The following is a 21,182-nucleotide window of genomic DNA, read 5'->3' as shown; positions in this document are numbered from 1 at the left end:
GGCTGAAATCACTTTATTTACTCCAGACAGATCAGGCTTAGAGATTTTAAGGAGAGAAGGAGACGAGGGAGGAGGCTTGGGAAGGTTTGTATAACATTGGACCGGTTTTGGCCATCGGGGAAAAGACGGGGAGGCCAATTTGAATGGGTGAGAATTAAAAGGTTAGCTGACTCTTTTCTTTAAAACATAGTTAACGCAATTATTTTTAAGATTTGACTAAAAAATTGCTTTGTTTTAGATAGATTTTAATTTAGGTGTGTTTATAATTTTACTTTCTGGTTGGGCTCAGGCAGCAGATATGACATTCAGTGTTTATTTTCTTTATTTTTACTACTTTCTACAGTTTATATACATACAGAAGATATCAGATATATGAAGTAAGATATATGAATTATGTAAAAACTAAGTCAAAATGCAAATAACTGCTTTTTAAAATATATTTTCTATTCAAAGTTAATTAAATCTACCAATTTTTTTTTCGACAAAGTGAAGGGTGAACACTTTGAGGATAATTCCATATATGTTACTTTATATATTTGACGTGTTCTGTATGTATATAAAATGTAAATAGTAAAAAAAAAAACAAAAAAAAACTTTGTTCAAACTTTTGACTGGTCGTGTATATAGAGGTAATTCCATAATTGTTACCTAGCAACAACAGTTATTATTAGACAAATAAAAATAAAAAATGGCAGCAGCTTTATTATATTATATTAATTAAACTGCCAGAAAAATATCTTTCTTGTGCATAGTTATGTTCCTACTCATAACTATGGCACAATTTAGACAAGTTTCGGCCCTTGTTTACGCTATGGTTGCTATGGTAACAAGGCGTGCCACATCTGCTGCCTTTGTCCAACCAGGAAGTAAAATGATAAACTTCACAAAAAACTAGAAAACTAAACTAAAATCTTAAATATAATTATGTTAACGGTGTTTTAGTAAAATTAGTCAAACGCCAACAGGGCAATAGCAGATACGTAGTGCAAATATCGACCATGATGCATCTGTGTATCCACATGTATTGGTTCTAGTTGCTATAGGGATTCATCACGGCCTCCAAGATATCAGTTCAGACGATATCCCAATGTGGTGCGTAAACTGGTGTAATAAGATGATTTACAAGCCAAATTTCCCCCGAAACATAATATTAAACTTGTCTGGAGTAACAAAACTAATTATATTTTCAGTTTCTGCTCTAGTATCGGTTGGTATCGGCAAAGATGGGTATCGAAAACAGAAAAACCTGAATTGATGCATCCCATTTCCAACAGTATCCAGTCGGACTGTAGTCGACTGAAGAAATTCTCGTTAAAATTCGAGACATTTCCCGCCGAACGATTGGTTGACTAAAAAGGGGGTGTGGCAAAAGCGCTCAAAACTATTAAATATCTAAAATATGACCATGTACCTGCCGAATACTGCATTTACAAGACACAACTGCACGGGAAAAGTGCGGAACCTGTGCATTTATATGAAAAAGTAATGAGTAAACTACTACAGCCTCGTATCTGGTGCCATCGAGTGTCGGTACAAACCTGGAGCTCTTGAGGCTGCCGTCGTCCGAGAGGTTTTTGGCAGAGTTTTTATTTTTGGAGAGCCACGATTTGACCCCGTCCACACGGTCCTCCACCTCAGAGTCCGTGTCTGACTCCCCAGCGCTGTGAGGCCAGAGACAGAACCAAAAGTCAGAAAACACCAGCACCCACAGGAGAGAAATGAGAAAACAGCGGCGTGGAGGAGAGACGGGAACACAAGACAACTACTACACTTTTAATACGCTTAATAAAACATGAACAAAGGCTTAATTCATATTGAACAAGAGTCTATTAAGAATGATTCAGGCTTATAACTACTTTAAGTGCATACGACAGGTTTTAATACGTTTCTAATTCGGACAGTTTGGGGGGGATAGTATCTGTGCTCAATATTTATCACTTTCACAAAGGTTAAGTGTCATTTTATGGGAGGAAAAGTGTAAAAATAAGTGTCATTTTATGGGAGGAAAAGTGTAAAAATAAGTGTCATTTTATGGGAGGAAAAGTGTAAAAATAAGTGTCGTTTTATGGGAGGAAAAGTGTAAAAATAAGTGTCGTTTTATGGGAGGAAAAGTGTAAAAATAAGTGTCGTTTTATGGGAGGAAAAGTGTAAAAATAAGTGTCATTTTATGGGAGGAAAAGTGTAAAAATAAGTGTCATTTTAGGGGAGGAAAAGTGTAAAAATAAGTGTCATTTTATGGGAGGAAAAGTGTAAAAATAAGTGTCATTTTATGGGAGGAAAAGTGTAAAAATAAGTGTCATTTTATGGGAGGAAAAGTGTAAAAATAAGTGTCATTTTATGGGAGGAAAAGTGTAAAAATAAGTGTCATTTTATGGGAGGAAAAGTGTAAAAATAAGTGTCATTTTATGGGAGGAAAAGTGTAAAAATAAGTGTCATTTTATGGGAGGAAAAGTGTAAAAATAAGTGTCATTTTATGGGAGGAAAAGTGTAAAAATAAGTGTCATTTTATGGGAGGAAAAGTGTAAAAATAAGTGTCATTTTATGGGAGGAAAAGTGTAAAAATAAGTGTCATTTTAGGGGAGGAAAAGTGTAAAAATACAGGAAGTAGCAGTGCGTTCTAAAACATGATACTTCTACCTATGTCCAGGGGAGTTAACGGTGGGGGGGACAAAGGGGTCTGTTGTCCCAAGCCCAAAATTGGACCCCCTTTCCCCTTATTAATTTATATTAGTGGGGGCCCATGTTAGGCTTCTTGCCCCGGGCCCCCCAAATTCCTGTCAACGGCCCTGTCTATGTCATTAATAACTACATGTAACAAAATAAAGGTGATGTAATGTATTTCGCTCTATGTCTATCTGCAGCTCAAGTCCAACCGAGAAGTCAAATTATAAACTTTACTTTTTATTATTAGTTTTTAAATTAAATTAGCCTAACCCGTCATATACACTTAAAGTAGTTAAAAAACCTGATTCATTCTTACACTTTTAATCGTGTTATAATGTTGTTATCTCCTCAAAAATATGCTTGGAGTTGTGTTTTGTTTCATTCGCACATGAATTATTAGCCTGTCCACATCTCCAAAGCTCAAAATGCTCTGTTCCACCTTGTGATGTCATGAAGTGGTGGTTTTCAAGTTAACAGCTCGTTTTTTTTTTGTTTTTTTTGTTTTTGTTTTAGTTCAATAGAGATAAGTGGCAATTCTAGGTGTGAAATCATCCAAATGATTCTAGTGAAGGTGTGTGGAGTTTAAAAACACAGTGGAGCACTTCCTGTATCACCACTCGATGACATCACGAGTTGGGACAGAGCGTTTTCAGTTTGAGAGAAGAACTCAGTCTAAATACGCAGGGTTTGTGTGTTAAATGTGTGTGAATGAAACAAAAAAGACACAACTCCAGGTCTGTTTGTGACGAGGAAACATTAGAACATAGACCAGAAAACAGCGTAATATGGGCACTTTAATTAACGAGTTGTTCATTATGAATTAAGTCTTTGTTCATGCTTTATTAAGTCTGTAAATAGTGCAGTTTTATTAAGTGTTACCTGAAAACCAACAAAGAAACAATTATGAGCAATGTACAGATGTTTGAACATAAGAGGAGAGAGAGGTGGGGGCTCCTGTGCAGTTTTATTTTTAAATTGTGCCTTTAATGTTCCACAGTATGGCATTAAACACATTTACCTCCATGGAGACAAGTAGTGCCACCAGAAGAAATTACAAGTCAGAGCTGTGAAAAGGCGACAACCCCACTTAAATCAAGAATGTACGTTTTCCACTACATTTTTTAATTAAAGAAAACACCTGTAATTGGATAAATGTACAATAAATAGATTTAATACCGTACTGTGGAACATTCATCATTAGACAAATCATTATAAATACTTTTTCATAAGCTGTAAGAATAAATGGCAAATGTTTAGGAAATATTTAATAATTATTTGCTCAAAAACTACATTTAGAAGAAGCTACTTTTTGTTTTTTGTTGTGTAGTTTGAAAAGCTGTGAATTTTTGATAAAATAGTCAATTTATGAAGAACATTTTCAGTCTGTAAGTGACACAATATAAAGGTCAGAGCATAGACTGTATATGAACATGGACATAGCTAACGTGCTAGCCGCCGAGTTCCAAATAGGAAGTGATCATGTGCGCACTTCCTGCTCCATCGACTCCAATTCACTTTCTATTGAAAAACTGTCACTTCTCTCTGTACCTGCTGCTGTCAGACTCGTCATTTTGATCTTAAAATGTTCGTATTAACCCGACCTTGGCATATTTATTCTGCTATTGAATCTGTAAGTCAAGATTCGTATCTTGATTTCCAGACACAACATTAATAAGAAACAAATCAGGGACTTTCTTTCCCCAAGGTCAATCCCTCCAGCCTCGATGAGCCTCGACTGACTGGAGCTGAACGCCGCGGGTGACGTCACACTCGCTTAGTCCACGTCTTTACACAGTCTATGGGTCAGCGTTAGTTAAAAGTGAATAGTTCCTGTTTTATCCTAACCCTGGAGTATGTTTTAGACTTTACTTTATTGTTTATGTACAATCACACACTAATTGTCCCTGTCTTAGTCTCTGCACAGTCGCCCCGTTTGAGGAGAGAGGTTAGTGTTAGTTTACACCGCAATAAAAGTCTTCACAAGGAGCTGCAGAGGAAGAAGAAGAAGAAGCTTTCATTTTGACAGTGCATTTCCTGGTTTCGCATGCGCACATCAGCTCTGTGGAGAGGCGAATCACAACAACAGCTTTAGTTTAGTGAGGAAAAACGAGGCAAAAACCGGCGTTAGGGTTAGAAGAGACAGGCCCTGGTTTGGAGTTAGGAGGGAGAGAGGCTGTTTTTTTAAGTATTCACCGACATATTATAGGAAAAAGGAAGATGAGGATGACACGGTATGGAGAGGAAGTGGAACGCGGCAGACAAGACGTTTTAATCCACTCATGAGCAAAACAAAATCAGAGTAGTGGCTTTTAGTTGTCATGGTAACGAGCAAACGAAAAAAAACCACAGCGTAGTTCAACTAATTCAGAAACGGCGTCTTGTTCGCAAAAGAAATTCATTACAATAGTCTTGTCTAATGAAGCTGAAACGAGGAAGCTCATTGTACGCCCATTATTCGCAAACAAAATGATATTCCTCTCACCTCAGATTAATAGTTTAGCTTCGCTCATTGATTCTGCAGAAATCCGCCGTGTTTTTTCAGTCCCCTGTGATATTTTTTTCCCCTTTCTTTTTTCCTCGTAGGCAGCCGTATTTGTTTTGATGCGGACGGACCACGTATGTCCCTGATTGGCTAATCCACCTGTCAATCACGCCCAATTGAACTTAAGGACATGATCTACGCAAATCTATGTGGTCTTATGGTAAATAGTCACATTTTTATACAGAGCTTTTCCCACAATTTAGTAGATTCTTTTTCCCAGACTAAGGTTTAGTTTATTGGAGGACGTGAGGAGGTGAACTGGGATGAGGGGGCCTTTTTACTCTCACGCACCTGGGGTTTGAACCGGCAACCTTTTGGAACACTCTACCAACTGAGCTACTGTCACTCCGTTATACTGGCTCTGGTACAGCTCAAAAAATTCAGGAAAGGTTCATTTCTATCCTCTGAATGTGACTTTTTTAGTATCGATACGTGCTCAAAATCGACATCTAGTTTCGATACAAGTTTTAGTATCGGTTAGTATCTGATTTTCGATAATTCTGACAACGCTAATAGAAACAAGTCCTACTGTTACTTACCAAAAACGTAACTGGTTTGGTGTAGAAATAACAACACAGGAAGTTGAGTCCGGATGCAGCGTTCACCGTCTAATTCCTCCCCCTTTGCTTTTGTATGCACACACTCATTTACCCATAATTCCACTTCCCGACACCATCATTTAGCACACAGCTGGATCTGCCTCTCTCTCCTCCTCTCGCCTTCTCTCTCTCCCTCTCAATTATCCGCACATGTTCTCGGAGCGCTTCGGAAAACTACAGCCTCGTCAGGAAATGAGACACGGACGGAGGGAGCGCTACGGTTATTACGCGGCGCGCGGACCAGAAACGGCGAGAATAAAAGCTGATAGCGTGAAATTAAGATGTAACAGTTTTGATAGAGTCACAAAGGCGGCGCCAAACAAGACATCTGCTTTTCACGAACGCCCAACGCATCAGCAGACACCACATCAATTATTCTTAATATCAGAAATGATTTATAACCGTTCCAGTCATTTAAAGGTCCTATATTACGCAAAATTGACTCTTGTGAGATTCAAGCCGTTATAATGTTGTTACCTCATCAAAAACAGACCTGGAGTTGTGTTTTGTTTCATTCACACATGTTTGAGTCACATTTTATTATTAGTCTGTTACATCTCCAAAGCTCAAAATGCTCTGTTCCACCCTGTGATGTCATGAAGTGGTAGTTTTCATTCAGTTTTCATTCCATCCTCTCTACCCCTCTCTCCTGTCACGCTTTCCTTTCTCTCTTTTTCTCTTCTCTCTCCCTTTTCTCTTTCTCACTCCTTTTTCTCTTTTCTCCTTTTTCTTTCTCTCCTCTTCCCTCTCTTTTTTCTCTTCTTTTTCTCTTCTCTACTTTTTTCTCTCTTCCCTCTCCTTTTTCTTTCGCTCTCCTTTTTTGCTTTCTGTCCTTTTTCTTTCCTCTTCCCTCTCTTTATTCTCCTCTTTTCTCCTTTTCGCTTCTTTTTCTCTTCTTTCTGTGCTCTCTTCTCTCTTTTTCTCTTCTTTTTTCTCTTTTCTCTTCTCTCTCTCCTTTTTCTCTTTCTCACTCCTTTTTCTCTTTTCTCTCTTTTCTCCTTTTTCTTTCTCTCCTCTTCCCTCTCTTTTTTCTCTTCTCTACTTTTTTCTCTCTTCTCTCTCCTTTTGCTTTCTGTCCTTTTTCTTTCCTCTTCCCTCTTTTTTCTCCTCTTCTTTTTCTCTTCTCTTTCTCTTCTTTTTCTGTGCTCTCTTTCTCTTCTTTTTTTCTTCTCTCTCTCTCTTTCTCAATTCATCCAGCTGATTCCACTGAAGGTGTATGGAGTTTAAAAACACAGTTAAGCACTTCCTGTATCACCACATGATGACATCACAAGGTGGAGCAGAGCGTTTTCAGTTCGAGAGAAAAACTCATCTTAAATCTGGAGGGTTTATTTGTGCGTTAAACAAGTGTGAATGAAACAAAACACAACTCCAGGTCTGTTTGTGACGAGGAAACATTCTAACATAGATCATAAAATAGTGTAATATAAAGTTTTTCTGCTCTGTTGTTGTTTCTCTCTAAAGACGCTGCGGAAAACTTGAACATCAGGTGAAGAAAACTGTCCTGCCAGTTGAATTATGCCGAACAAAACTTAATATTTCACAACAACAGCCAGAAGAGCCGCAGTTTCGTCCTGGTTTTTGGGCTGAACTGTATTTTCTACTGAATAATTAAAACCTGCTGTGAACAACTTGAAAATAACAAAACACGGATTGCCTTTTGAAATATGTCAAACAGCTACGCATCTCGCAAAAGAGGAAAAAACGGAAAATAGTTCATGAAAATTCAGTTTTTTTCTAAATAATTACTACAAAAACTGAAATAAGATATAACTGTGAGTGATTAGTTTTCTCTTTGACAGTCGCTCAGTTGGTAGTTGAGCCTTTGTCCGCTGATCCAAAGTTTGAATCCTGTCTTTGGTTAAGTGGTCAGGTTGGTGGTGCGATTCCAGCTCCCCACACATGAATGCTGCCGTTGTGTCCTTGGGCAAGACACTTCACCTTCGCTTCACCTCACCCCAGTGTTTGTGTACACTTGTATATAAATGTGTGCGCGTTTCCTTGATGTAAAACGCTTTGAAATGTGGAAAAAAACTATAAAAATCTTCAATCTATTTGCTTGAACAGTGTGTGTGTTTGGCCTCCTCTCGCCATAACTGATTTTTAAAACGTGAGGGTCTGTAGTTTGAATACTTTTACACCATCTTGTCCTATTTTCCTTATGAACTCTTATCCAAAATATAACCTATATCTATGTTAAAAGTTCCAATAAATTTGCAAAACTCAGTGCGTGTCGTTTGCCAATACTGTCCTTGAAAATAAAGCCCATAGGGAAATAAGAAATATGCCCAAAACTTCAAAAAAAACCCGTTGAAATGCTTCGGTTTAAATCTCCAAAACATGAAATAAACCCGCTTCTCCGGTCCAGCCGAATCCAGCCAGCCTTATAATTAAAGCGATTAGCATTCATAGGGACCACCTCTGGATTGGAGTGGTTTTAAATGATGCTTATAAATGAGAGTTGAATCCGCGGCTCTCTCGCAGACTACAATAGCGTTAGCGTTAGCGTAGCTCGGGGCAGGGCCAGTGTCACCGAGTGGGAGGAAGAGCATGTCTTTAAGCTGTAATTAGCTTTGCCCAACACGACTTAGCGATTAGCGACACGGGGCTCTGCTGCCTCTGCACTGGGAGATGACAGCCAGTGTAGACCAAGGTTAGTCCCGATTTAGTTTGGTTTAGATCGTGTTTAGTCCTGGTTTAGACCTGGTTTAGTTCTGGTGTAGGTCTAATATGGACGAACCGAGTATTGTCTGGTTTTGTCCTGGTTTACTCCTTGTTTAATTCTAGTTTGGACCGAGAAAAGACCTGGTTTAGTCCTGGTTTAGACCTAGAGCATATTTTGTCAGTCCTGCTTTAGACAACAGACCAAGTTAAGATCAGGTTAATTCTGATTTAGACCTGGTTTAGTTCTAGTTAGACCTTGTTTAGTCCTGATTCCTGAGTCCTGGTTCTAATGTAGACCCTGTTTAGTCCTGGTTTAATTCCAGCTTCATTCAGAATGTTGTTTCAGTCCGGGATCTTGTTTTTGTCCTAGAATAGCTAAGTTCAAGTTTAGTTCTATCTTAGTCCAAATTCAGTCCTAACAAAATCCTAGTTTAGTCCAGGCTTAGTCCAAGATGAGTCCTAGCTTTAAAAAACAAACAAAAAATCCTTTAACTGTGGTTTAGTCCTGGACTTTCCCATGTTTTAGACCAGGTTTAGTTCTATCATAGTTCCAGATTTAGTCGATAGCCTTCAACCCTTGTTTAATCCTGGTTTAGTCCTGATTTAGTCCTGATCCCAGACTTTAACCAGTACAGTCCTTCTTTAGTGGTGATTTAGGTCTTTGTATCCTGACAATGGTGAGCTCGGACCAGTATGATGTAAACTATAATTATCTTTGATGGATGCCACGTAGCGATTAGCCACATGGGACGCTAATGCTACAGGCTAACCGTAGGGTAAACATCGGAAACACTGTTCAGAGACATATGCTGGACATCTTTAGGGAGAGAGGAGAGGATACAGAACGTTTAATTTCAAGTGGCTATTTGGGGGTACATTTATGAATTAGCTCTGTTTTTGTGCTTTATGTAGCTACCGTTTATTTCAATTACTCAAAGACCTGGGTGTTTTTTGTGGAGCTAAAACCACTTAAAAATACTAAAAGCATAAACAGCACAGCAGCACGCTAGCTAGCACACGGTGTCTTAAATTTAACAGTCACTTAAATGATTAAAATCGGAAAACAAAATAAACAACCTATTAAAATTCAAGTTAATTAAAGACGACCCAATTATTTTTACATGCAGAATACTTCAGTTTGTGGCATTGTTTAACTATTTATTATGCTTAAAAATCAGCATTAGCACTGAGACACAAACATGTCTCTTTCTAAAAAACTGCCTGACCGTTAAATATTTAGCATTTAAGTGTGACTCGGCAAAAACCTCAGAGATTCAACTAGACAGGAAGTTGAGCTGTTAACACCGAGTTTACCAGGTGCTGCTGCGAGTCTATAAGAACAATAATTCAACATGTTAAACAAAGTCCCGTTTTTACCTGGTTTTAGTAATCTCTTAGTCTTAATTTAGTCCTGGTTGAGACTTGGTTTGGTCCTGGTTTAGTTCTCGCTTTGTTTGTTTGTTAAGTGTGGATTTAGTCAAGTTTTAGACGTGGTTCAGACCTGGTTTAGTCCCGTTTCCGTCCAAATTGACTCTTATTTTAGTCTTTGTTCCAGCTGATTGTAGTCCAGTTTCAGTCCTGGGTCAGACCACGTTTAGTCCCGTTTTACTCTAGTTTTATGGCTAAATTGGTTTAAATCTGGTTTAATCTTAGCTTTAACCCTGATTTTATTGTCAAAGTTTAGTCAGGGTTTATGGGTGAGTTGGTTTAGACCTGGGTTAGTCTTAGCAATTAACCCTAGTTTAATTCTAGCCAAGTTTAGACCTAGTACAGTCTGCGTCCAGGTCTGGTCCAGGTCTGGTCCAGGTCTGGTCCAGGTCTGGTCCAGGTCTGGTCCAGGTCTAGTCTAGGTCTGGTCCAGGTCTAGTCCAGGTCTAGTCCAGTTCTGGTCCAGGTCTGGTCCAGGTCTGGTCCAGGTCTAGCCCAGGTCTAGTCCAGGTCTAGTCCAGGTCTAGTCCAGGTCTAGTCCAGGTGTAGTCCAGGTCTGGTCCAGGTCTGGTCCAGGTCTAGTCCAGGTCTAGTCCAGGTCTAGTCCAGGTCTAGTCCAGGTCTAGTCCAGGTCTGGTCCAGGTCTGGTCCAGGTCTGGTCCAGGTCTGGTCCAGGTCTAGTCTAGGTCTGGTCCAGGTCTAGTCCAGGTCTGGTTTAAACTTGAATTCTAGCACAGGTTCCAGGTTTAATTGGAGAGCCTTACGCAGTTAATCCGGGTCTAATCCAGGACTCGAGGTCTAGTCCAGGTCTAGTCCAGGTCTAGTCCAGGTCTAGTCCAGGTCTAGTCCAGGTCTAGTCCAGGTCTAGTCCAGGTCTGGTTTAAACTTGAATTCTAGCACAGGTTCCAGGTTTAATTGGAGAGCCTTACGCAGTTAATCTGGGTCTAATCCAGGACTCGAGGTCTAGTTCAGGTCGAGTCCTGGTTTAGATCTAATTCAAACTTGAATTCTAGCACAAATCCAGGTTTAATCTGAGAGCCATGTAAAGTTTAGTCTTGCATTAGTCTTGGTTCAGTCCTCATTTAGTCCTGGTTCGATTGTCTTTAGATCTGATTAGGGTTTGGGGTTTTTCACACTTATATTACTCTCATTTTTCATCTTCTGGACAGTAACGAAAACAGCATCAATAACTTTAAACCTATCCTTTCAAAAACCTGTCCAAAAACCACTTAAGTTTTATGTACAGACTCTATTTTCTCCCACAGTCTGCAACAATAGGCTGTTACATAGTACGACAGATTCTCCGCTCTTGGGCCCATCTTCTCCAAATCTCTGCCCACTCTATATTCTTTATACAAACTGTGTCAGGGTTGATAAATGTCGCGGGATGTGCTAGCATTAGTTAGCTTGCGTGGCGCTGGGGGAGCTAGCTAACCCTGCAGACATTAATAGTGTGTGGCAGTGGCTGTACGTCTCTGTTACAGACCATTACATTTATCATTAGCTTCTATGGATCGCCCTCACTGTGGCTCCGGTACTCCGTAAGAATACACTGTCCCCGAATACAAACACGACGCAACAGATGTAGGACTACGGGGGAAGAGTTCTGGGTTAGAGCTGCTTTAGTCCGACTCTAGACCTGGTTAAGTCCTGGTTGGGTTCTGGTTGAATCTTATTTTGAGCCGTGGTCTTTTTCACCTGCTCGTTTAGTCCAGAATTTAACCAGATTTACACCTGGTTTAGACCTGACTTAGTCCTGGTTATAAGATGGAGCAGAGCTAATTTAGTCCTGGTTTAGTCCAAGTTTAGACCAGGTTTATTCCTTGGATTGAACCTGGTTTAATCCCGATTTAGTCATGGTTTAAACATTTCCTACACCTGCCCATTTTGACCTGGTTTTGTCCTGGTTTTGTCCTGGTTTTGACCTGGTTTTGACCTGGTTTTGACCTGGTTTTGACCTGGTTTCGACCTGACATAGTCCTAGTTTAGAGAAGGTTTGGCCGTAGCTTAGTCTGTTTTGGACTAACTAAAACCTGGTTAAATTCTGCAACTGGCTTAGTTCTGATTTAGCCCTAGTTTAAGTCTTGGTTTAGATCTGTTTTAATCCTTGTAGACCTGTTTTAGACCTGGCTTAGTCCTGGCTTAGTCCTGGTTTAGTCCTGGCTTAGTCCTGGCTTAGTCCTGGCTTAGTCCTGGCTTAGTCCTGGCTTAGTCCTGGCTTAGTCCTGGCTTAGTCCTGGCTTAGTCCTGGCTTAGTCCTGGCTTAGTCCTGGCTTAGTCCTGGCTTAGATCTGTTTTACTTTTTATATAGCCTGTTGTAGACCTCACTTAATGCTAGTTTAATACTTGTGTAGACCTTTTTTTTTTAGATCTGGTGTAGTCCTGGTTTAGTACTGGTTTTAATCCTGGTTTAGCCCTGGTTTAGCCCTGGTTTAGCCCTAGTTTAAACCAGTCCTGGTTTAGTCCTGGTTTAGTCCTGGTTTAGTCCTGGTTTGGTCCTAGTTTAGTCCTGCTTTAGTCCTGGTTTAGCCCTGGTTTAGCCCTGGTTTAGTCCTGGTTTGGTCCTGGTTTAGCCCTGGTTTAGCCCTGGTTTAGCCCTGGTTTAGTCCTGGTTTAGTCCTGGTTTAGTCCTGGTTTAGCCCTGGTTTAGTCCTGGTTTAGCCCTGGTTTAGCCCTGGTTTAGCCCTGCTTTAGCCCTGGTTTAGTCCTGGTTTAGCCCTGCTTTAGTCCTGGTTTAGTCCTGGTTTAGCCCTGGTTTAGCCCTGCTTTAGTCCTGGTTTAGTCCTGCTTTAGTCCTGCTTTAGTCCTGCTTTAGTCCTGGTTTAGCCCTGGTTTAGCCCTGGTTTAGTCCTGGTTTGGTCCTGGTTTAGCCCTGGTTTAGCCCTGGTTTAGTCCTGGTTTAGCCCTGGTTTAGCCCTGGTTTAGCCCTGGTTTAGCCCTGCTTTAGCCCTGGTTTAGTCCTGGTTTAGTCCTGGTTTAGCCCTGGTTTAGCCCTGGTTTAGTCCTGGTTTAGTCCTGGTTTAGCCCTGGTTTAGCCCTGGTTTAGTCCTGGTTTAGCCAGACTTTAGCCCGCTCTTAGACCGACCTAAACCCTCATGTCTCTTTGACTTTGACTTGAATGAAGACCCGGCCTTCATTTTTTCCCAGGACAAACGCCCTCTGCTCGTGAAGCCGAGGCGTTTTATCACAGCTCCTCAGAGACAAATGCCAAAACCGCGGCTCCACTTTTCACTCTCCTTCAGTCATTTATTTCTCAAAAAACGAAATCTATTAAAGTCCTGGATAAAACGATCCCTCAGCCCGCAGTTTAAACGTCTGAGTTATTAAAGGAGATATTCGCCAAGCTGCTTGTGAAAAGGCACGGCTGTTCATTTTGGGAGAGATAAAGACTTTGGCAGGATTCATTGGAGGACGGGTATAAACAGGTGGCATTTTTATGAAGTTGTGTTTGAGAATTAGCACCAGAGCAGAATGGGCCTCGTATGTTCACTTTCATGTCTCAAGATTCCTACTCGAGTTGTTTGATTTTTCACAACAATCACGGAAATATTCAAACAAAGACTTCAGGTATTCAAGTCAAATGGGTGTACATAACAAAACTAAAGTGTCGGCTACGTTTATGATGGTGTAGTGGAAGTAGACTTGTGAGCCGAAGTGGGATTAGGAGACAAACAAAAGCTACTTCAAAATAATATTACTCAACCAGAAGTGCCAAGTAATGGTCAAAGAAAAGTACTACTCAAGTTACAAAGAGTAGACTTCAAAATGTGAAGACTAAATCATATCTGAAGAAGCTGCAAGAAATACAAATGTTCAAATTATTTCATATTGTCGACATAAAGTGTCTAGACAACCTCACAAGTGGGAAGAAGAACCACAACTTTTACTCGAGTAAGAGTACTGTTACTTCAAAGTATGCTGTTAGAAAAGTACTCTGAAAAGTTACTTCTTTATAAAGTTACTTGAGTAAATGTAACTGTACTAACAACCTCTGCTCATGAGTAAAAATGGAGATACAACTACTACAGACTACTACTACCACCACTATCTACTACTACTACTTTATATATATGGTGAAATATTCTTAAAAGTATCAGAAGAACATGACAACTTGCAAAGTGCTACACCTGTTCAACTTGTGTCACGACATGAAGGTTCCCATTGTGAGTTTGTTTGTAGCATCTACGTTCACCCCAGATTGTTACGTTCCACTCTACACATTTATCTGGGACGGCTCTCGCTGAAAGAACGCGAAAAGGTGGAACGTCGTGACAATAATTGAATCTGATTGGTCGAAACGTCACAACACCTGCTCCTGCTTTTAATGTTTAAACTGACTTCATTGTTTTGTTTGTGTATTTTTCTGTTTTTTGGGGTTTTTTTAACAGGGCGCCCATGAAAAAAAATGTATGTGCTCTCATTGGGTCTCCCTGTATAAATAAACACAATCAAATAATTCATCAAAAAAAAAAGAAAAAGAAACAAGTCGAAAATTCTATCTTGTTCCATTCACCTGACGTCCCTGTCCACAGATATTCTTCACAAAACTTAATAGAAACTAAATATTGATGCTAAAATAGGCTGAAGTTGGTCTGTCGGCGTCGCCATGTTTCTTTTGGTTCACTTGGGCGTCTCACTATTGGCTGGCCAACCAGTGGGCGGGTCCTATCGTGCCAGGAAGAGCACGCCAACATGGATACAACATTCTGTCGTCCAATAATATTTAACGCAGATGGAGGTCAGCTTAAGTTAATATTGTTAAAATGCAGCTTCGTATTGTCACACAGAGAGTTCTTGGATGTAGTCACTGATAGAAATGATCAGGCTCGACATGTGTGTGTTTGCCTTTTGCGCCCCCATCTGGCAGTATGACGTCATCACATTGTAGATATCTGAAAACTACCAATCGAGAGAGTCCATCTTGTTCGACATTGTTATTAAACTTGACGTGTAGGCTCCAATCACAAATGATACTATTTATATACAGTGGTCCCTCGACGTTACGTACCAAAAATAACCTGCAATAGGCAAAATCCACGAAGTATCAGCCTTATTTTTTACAATTATTCTATGTTTTTGTCTGTAAAACCCCTCACCACACACTTTATACACTTTTCTCACACATTTTCTCACATTTCTCTCTCGTTTAAACTCTCTCAAAGTTCAAACCTTCGTAGGCGTCTTTGTCGGTGCAGAACGTTTCGTCGACATTGTGGGTTTTTGTCGGGAAGAAACGTACATTGTCGCAAACGTACAGCACTTCAGAGTCACACCGCGATCCAACGTTTATGTAAATTTGTCTGAACACATTCTGTACTGGACAGGAGACACGGCACGGAGGAGACTGATGGACAATGGTCTACAGTCCAACAGCCAATCAGGACGCAGGACACAATGGTCTACAGTCCAACAGCCAATCAGGACGCACAACACAATGGTCTACAGTCCAACAGCCAATCAGGACGCAGGACACAATGGTCTACAGTCCAACAGCCAATCAGGACGCAGGACACAATGGTCTACAGTCCAACAGCCAATCAGGACGCAGAACACAATGCACGTTCATACACTGTAAAAAGCATGTGAAATTACACAAAAAAGGTAATCATGATGAAAAAACGGGGTAAAGTGGATACTGCTTAAGATAACAACTGTTACACATGAGTTACAAGGGCCCATCATTGCCGCTTGCTGGTTATTCTTGCTGGTTATTGTTGCGCACAGGATTGGTTACAGGCGTGCAGCTGTCATGCGGGGCAGAGTGAACAGTAAACTGGGGTTAAAGCACAGATACGGCCCGGTCTCTGATGATGCATTATCCAACAGAACTCAGACTTCAAAAGTGAAATCCTTCTTATCTGAACTCGCTTAAATGAGCCATGTCTGAACAGGCCGACACGTGGAACTAAGCCCGTCTTTGATTCACAAGTGCCATCTCCATCTGCAGCCTCCCAGTCAAAACTCGGGGTTTATTCTGAGCGGTGGGTGGTCGTCATGGTGAAAGGAAAGATTAGCTCCAGAAAGGCTCAAACTACAGGTGAGGTCCCAGTGTAGACGGAGCTGAGGTGTGTGTGTGTGTGTGTGGGGGTGTGTGTGTGTCTCCAGACTCAAGAGCAGAGGTGGGAGGAGGAGACAAAACGTTTTACTTAAGTGGGTGGAAAGTTGGTTTGAAATAATATTCCTCAAGTAGGTAAAAGTTTGCTGCTTGAAAAGTACGCTGAAAAGTGTGATTTCTTTAAAACGTTGCATAAGTAAATGTACCTGAGTATTACCCACCTCTGCTCACGAGACAGAAGAGCAATTATGATAAAAATATGGCTGCATGTTTACTGCTACTACTACTGCTAGTACTACTGCTACTGCTAGTACTACTGCTACTACTACTGCTATTTCTTCTGCTACTACTATTGCTGCTACTACTACTACTACTACTACTACTACTACTACTACTACTACTACTACTACTACTACTACTACTACTACTACTACTACTACTACTACTACTACTACTACTACTACTACTACTACTACTACTACTACTACTACTTATACTGCTACTTATACTGCTGCTACTACTACTGCTACTTATACTGCTACTGCTACTGCTACTACTACTGCTACTGCTACTGCTACTACTACTGCTACTTATACTGCTACTGCTACTACTACTGCTACTACTACTACTCCTACTAGCTACCTGCTCCCACTAAAATAAATTTCATTTGTTCAAAGCTTTTTTTTTTTACTTTTACAATTTTCAACAAGGTTCCAATTAACAATTACAATTAAAAACAGAAATGTAAGATTTTAAATTTCTGGTTGAGTTTAAGGGGGAGTTTTCCATAGATGTCTGTTGTTTTTCTTTCAGCGTGACGACCACAACAGATGAACAGACCTGACTGATCGAATCTGTGGACTATGCATCACCAGAGGCCAAAACATCTCACACAGCCATTCAGGAGAAAACGTGTTATTCAAAAAACAAACAAAAGCCGTAAAAACTCAAAAATTCAATATCCAGATTCTCACGTTTTGTTCTTTCGTTTCTGATACTTAGTCACCATGTCCTGCAAACTGGCGGAGATGAAGAACGAGGGTGAAGAGAGAGACGGAAACAAAACACAAACAGAAGAATTTAAAATGAAACGACATGAATTCAAACTGAACAGTGAAACAAACGTGTGTGTGTAAAGACAGGTGATGTAATGTGAAGCTAATTTTGTACAATAAAGATGATGTACAGAGAGACAGCACCACCTAGTGTTGAAAAAATATACATCACATATTTGGAATAGGAAATAAATGCCATTTATAATACCCAAAACTGACTCCTGTGAGCTTTAAGTCATGTTCTAAAGCTGTTTCCTCCTCAAAAACAGACCTGGAGTTGTGTTTTGTTTCATTCTCAGTTTATTATTCTGTCTGTCTCTGCTCAAAATGCTCTGTTCCACCTTGTGATGTCATGAAGTGGTAGTTTTCAAGTTGACAGCTCCTTTTTACCTTTAGTTCAACAGAGATTGGCAATTCCAGAGCTGAAATCATCCAAATGATTCTAGTGACGGTTTATGTAGTTTAAAAACACAGTGGAGCACTTCCTGTATCACCACATGATGACATCACAAGGTGGAACAGAGTGTTTTCAGTTTGAAGAACGAGAACGAGTGTGAATGAAACAAAACACAACTCCAGGTCTGTTTGTGACGAGGAAACATTAGAACAAATAAGAAGAGCACAAAACTCCACTTCAAACATAAAACTTACCAATGTGTGTGTTTTTTATTCATTTACTTCAAGTTGTTAAAACTGAAGTAAACCAAGATTATTAAACTACATTTTTCGCAATATAACAATATCATCTAGTTCAGATATGTAGGCGGGGATAGGGGGTAGGTGGAAACAGAAATTTTGCAGAACAATACAGGATTATCTAAACACATGAATCTCGCAAAGTACAATTTGATTCTCATTGTCTTATAAAAATGAATTAGCATTTACTTAGATTTTTTTATCTGACTTGCTCTGGCAAAAGTATTTTAAAATATATACGGTAACATAGCAGTATTAAAGAGGGGGTATTTTACACGTTTTACAAGTTTCACTTTAGTTTTTGACACTCCGAGTTCCCCCCTCCCTTTGCTCTCCGTTCTAAATCACTCCCCCATCAGAGCACTATCACAACACAATCAGCGCGCATCCCACTAATGAAACTACTGCACATCGCATCAGGTTTGTGAAGTCGTAGTGTACAGTTTTGCATCATATTTTTGTATATTTATGGAGAGTTGTCATGTGGGAGCGTGGGTGATGTAGGTACGTGGGCGGAGCTTAGTACAGAATCGTACAGCTAACCATAAGGAGGGTAGAAACAGGGCCCGGGAGAGATCGGTAGATTACTCAAACGCGCGTGGATGACGTCTAAAAGCTCTTCAGACGTGTTTTTGATGAGGGAACAACATCATAACATATTAGAAAGCGAAGTTAACTCCTGGATTTTATATATTCTCCCCACATTTTGTTCTGGTCTAGTGTCTGCGTTTGCGACTCTCCCCCCGACAGTACCTCTCCGGGCATTATTTATCAAAGCCGACCTTCTAACTTCTTCGCGGGGTCCACAACTCATAAAAAATTAGCTTGGCTCCACAAAGCTCTGAGTAAATAAGGATTCAAACAGAGAGGCCAAGGACTGGGGCAAGTGGCGAGTATTGGTGACCCCTGGCTCTGTTCACACACTATTACAATGCAAATCGTCTCACTGGGTTTCGGCCTGAGCGTCTAGTACAAACTGAACTCAACAAAAGGACGATGGAGGGTGAGACCGGACTAGTGGAATAATAGAAAGATGATTTGAATGTTTTACGCAAATAAATGACAACAAAACGGCTAATTTAAACACCCTTTACCAGATTTTTTTCCCCATGTATTTGACCAAAATGTGTCTTGCTTCAGTGCAGATATAATATACAAGCAGCTGTTGAGGTCAAAATAAGCCGGTGTGTGTCGTCTGCAGCTAATTAGGAACCGTTTTTTATAGTCCGGTAATCAAGAAATGCGTGTTAGCATGCTAGTTGTTGGCAAAAGTTTGCTCTGGTCTCATGAGAGTTATGAAAAGTGTTTATAAACTCATCGTGGTGAGTAATTGGGATGGTCTAAACGCATAAGGTAAGTGAGAAATAACCGTTTAAACTGTTTAAAATTAACTAGTCCTGTTTTTCATATCGTTAAGACTTTTAAGGTGACATGAGTAATCCTGTATTGTCTTGCAGAATGCTTCAAAAATCTTTCTTTATCTTTATCCAGGGGGAGACAAAGGGATCTGTCGTCCCAGGCCACAGAATTGGACCCTCCAATTTATATTAAAGGGGGGGCTCATGTGAGGTTTCTTACCCGGGGCCCCCAAATTTCTGTCGACGGGCCCGCCTCTATCGCGTATCTCCGCCCACAGCTCTGTAATTACTAAGCAGAACCTACCATCTTACCTTGAATGGGTTGAACCTGAAATTAATCCGTAAAAACGCACTAAAATATTTGTACACGAAACTTTTTTTAAGGAATAACTGAAATGTAAACTGTTGGAGATGCAACTTAAGCTTGTAAATGTAAAAGAAAATGTAGAGTAGAAAACATTTGAATACATTTAAAGCAGAAAAAATGACAAAACAACATAAACCTTGGTAAAAATGTGGGAGTTTTAACATGAGAAACGCACACTTAAATTTAATTATTACGTCCATTCACGTAGACGGTGGCTCCTCTTTTCTAAAACCCAACTTTGCCCACATCATTTTAAAAGTCTTACAACTCCAAAACGCTGCTAATAATTTGGGGTTTGATTTCGAGTGCGCGTGTAACCGCAGCCGGTGTTCTCGCTCTGTACCTGTTGATGAGATCCTCGTTGTCGTCGCTCTCCATCTCGTCCTCTATCGCCGCCTGCAGGTCTCCGATCCTCTTAAAGGCCAGTTTCAGATCGGCCTGAAGACTCTGGTTTGCAGCCTCCAAGCTCTCGATGTCCATCTCCTGTTAAACCAAACACACCGTGAAGTTTTAATCGTTTTTTTTGTGTGTTACTGTCGTGTTAAAGCAGATCTGCAACTAACGTACTACTAGCCAGAGACGTTTTTGTTTAAATTAACCCACTTGTCAAACGATTATTTCTATTGTGATTGAGGCTGTTGCAGTTAAAGAGTTTCCCTTATGGTAAATTTATGTCCGTCAGCACTGCAGTAGTGTGAGGTATAGCACACAGGCTCATAATTACACATGTAAATTGGGGTTGTACGTAAAAAAAACAGCGACATAAAACAGCCGGACATGATTTATGAGGATGTGCCACTGTGTTATGTTAAAACTCTGTCCTGGAGTAAACTGGTGTGGGGCGGAGCTTGTGGACAGCAGACGTCCCTTTTATCTCTTCATTGGCTTCCAGTTTCTTCCTTTTCTGCCGTGTTGTTGCCGATGTTTCAACAGTTCAGTCACTTTCCACCGTGTTTAAGCCCCGTAAAACGTCACTCACCCACATGCAAATATCTGTCTGTAACTATTGTAATGTTATAAGATGCTAGTTTGCTCTATAAACACATTTAAGGCACTCAACATTAACATTTAGGACGCTAATAGAGCTAGCATGTCTATGGGATTTTACATTCATATTAGGATCATGCTATTCAACAGTTTTACACACGTTTTCAATAGTTGCAGCCGTCTTTAAGCAAATGTTATTGTTTGTTTTTAAAGCTCTTAATGGCTTTTGGTCCTTCCTATTTGACTGAACTCCTGTCTGTCAAGCAACAAACTCTAGCTAGACGTCCCCAGAGTCAGGCTCAAACACTGAGGTGATGGGGTTTCTGTCGCTGGCCCCAGACTTTTGGAACAAACTGCCGCCTGATTTACCGCTATCACAAACTTTGACCTGTTTAAGTCCAGGCTTCAAAGCTTTCTAAACTTAGATATGCAGTGACACTCTGTTTTTATTTCATTGTTTGATGTTTTGAATGTCCTTATTTAGTGCTGGTTTTATTGGAAAGCTCTTTGGTCACCTTGAGTGTTGTAAAGGGCTGTATAAATAAAATTTGACTGATTGATTGATTGTTTGCTCCGCAGGCAGAGCGCAAGTTATCGACTTCAGAGTTTTGGCACTGCCCGATGAGTGGATTTGCATTCAAGTCTGCCGCTCCTCCGGTAAGTAAGGCGTAAAGTCCATACCCCCGCAGTAAACCCCCGTCAGCTCGAGACTCAAGCCCTCTGAGACTGAAGAGACGCGCTAGCCTTTAGCTTTAGCACCGACAGAG

The 21,182-nt window shown here is 40.3% G+C and overlaps 1 protein-coding gene across 11 annotated transcripts in view; it reads right to left on the bottom strand.

The window, feature by feature from the left end:
- The window catches only part of myo18ab (myosin XVIIIA b), a 189,784-nt gene that overhangs the window by 10,113 nt on the left and 158,489 nt on the right, over positions 1–21,182 (bottom strand). For 6 of the 11 annotated variants that reach the window (XM_055225936.1, XM_055225941.1, XM_055225932.1 and 3 more), the window contains 3 exons: positions 19,772–19,911; positions 16,927–16,971; positions 1,539–1,661 (listed from right to left, as the gene is read on the bottom strand). In XM_055225936.1, the coding sequence (XP_055081911.1) occupies positions 1,539–1,661; positions 16,927–16,971; positions 19,772–19,911 (308 nt within the window). The remainder of the gene's footprint in view (positions 1–1,538; positions 1,662–16,926; positions 16,972–19,771; positions 19,912–21,182) is intronic. The other 5 variants (XM_055225937.1, XM_055225938.1, XM_055225939.1 and 2 more) reach the window with 2 other exon arrangements.

The sequence above is a fragment of the Periophthalmus magnuspinnatus genome, chromosome 13 (assembly GCF_009829125.3).
Source record: "Periophthalmus magnuspinnatus isolate fPerMag1 chromosome 13, fPerMag1.2.pri, whole genome shotgun sequence".
Taxonomy (NCBI): domain Eukaryota; kingdom Metazoa; phylum Chordata; class Actinopteri; order Gobiiformes; family Gobiidae; genus Periophthalmus; species Periophthalmus magnuspinnatus.
The sequence above is the reverse complement of the archived record's forward strand: the minus strand, read 5'-3'. Positions and strand labels throughout refer to the sequence as shown.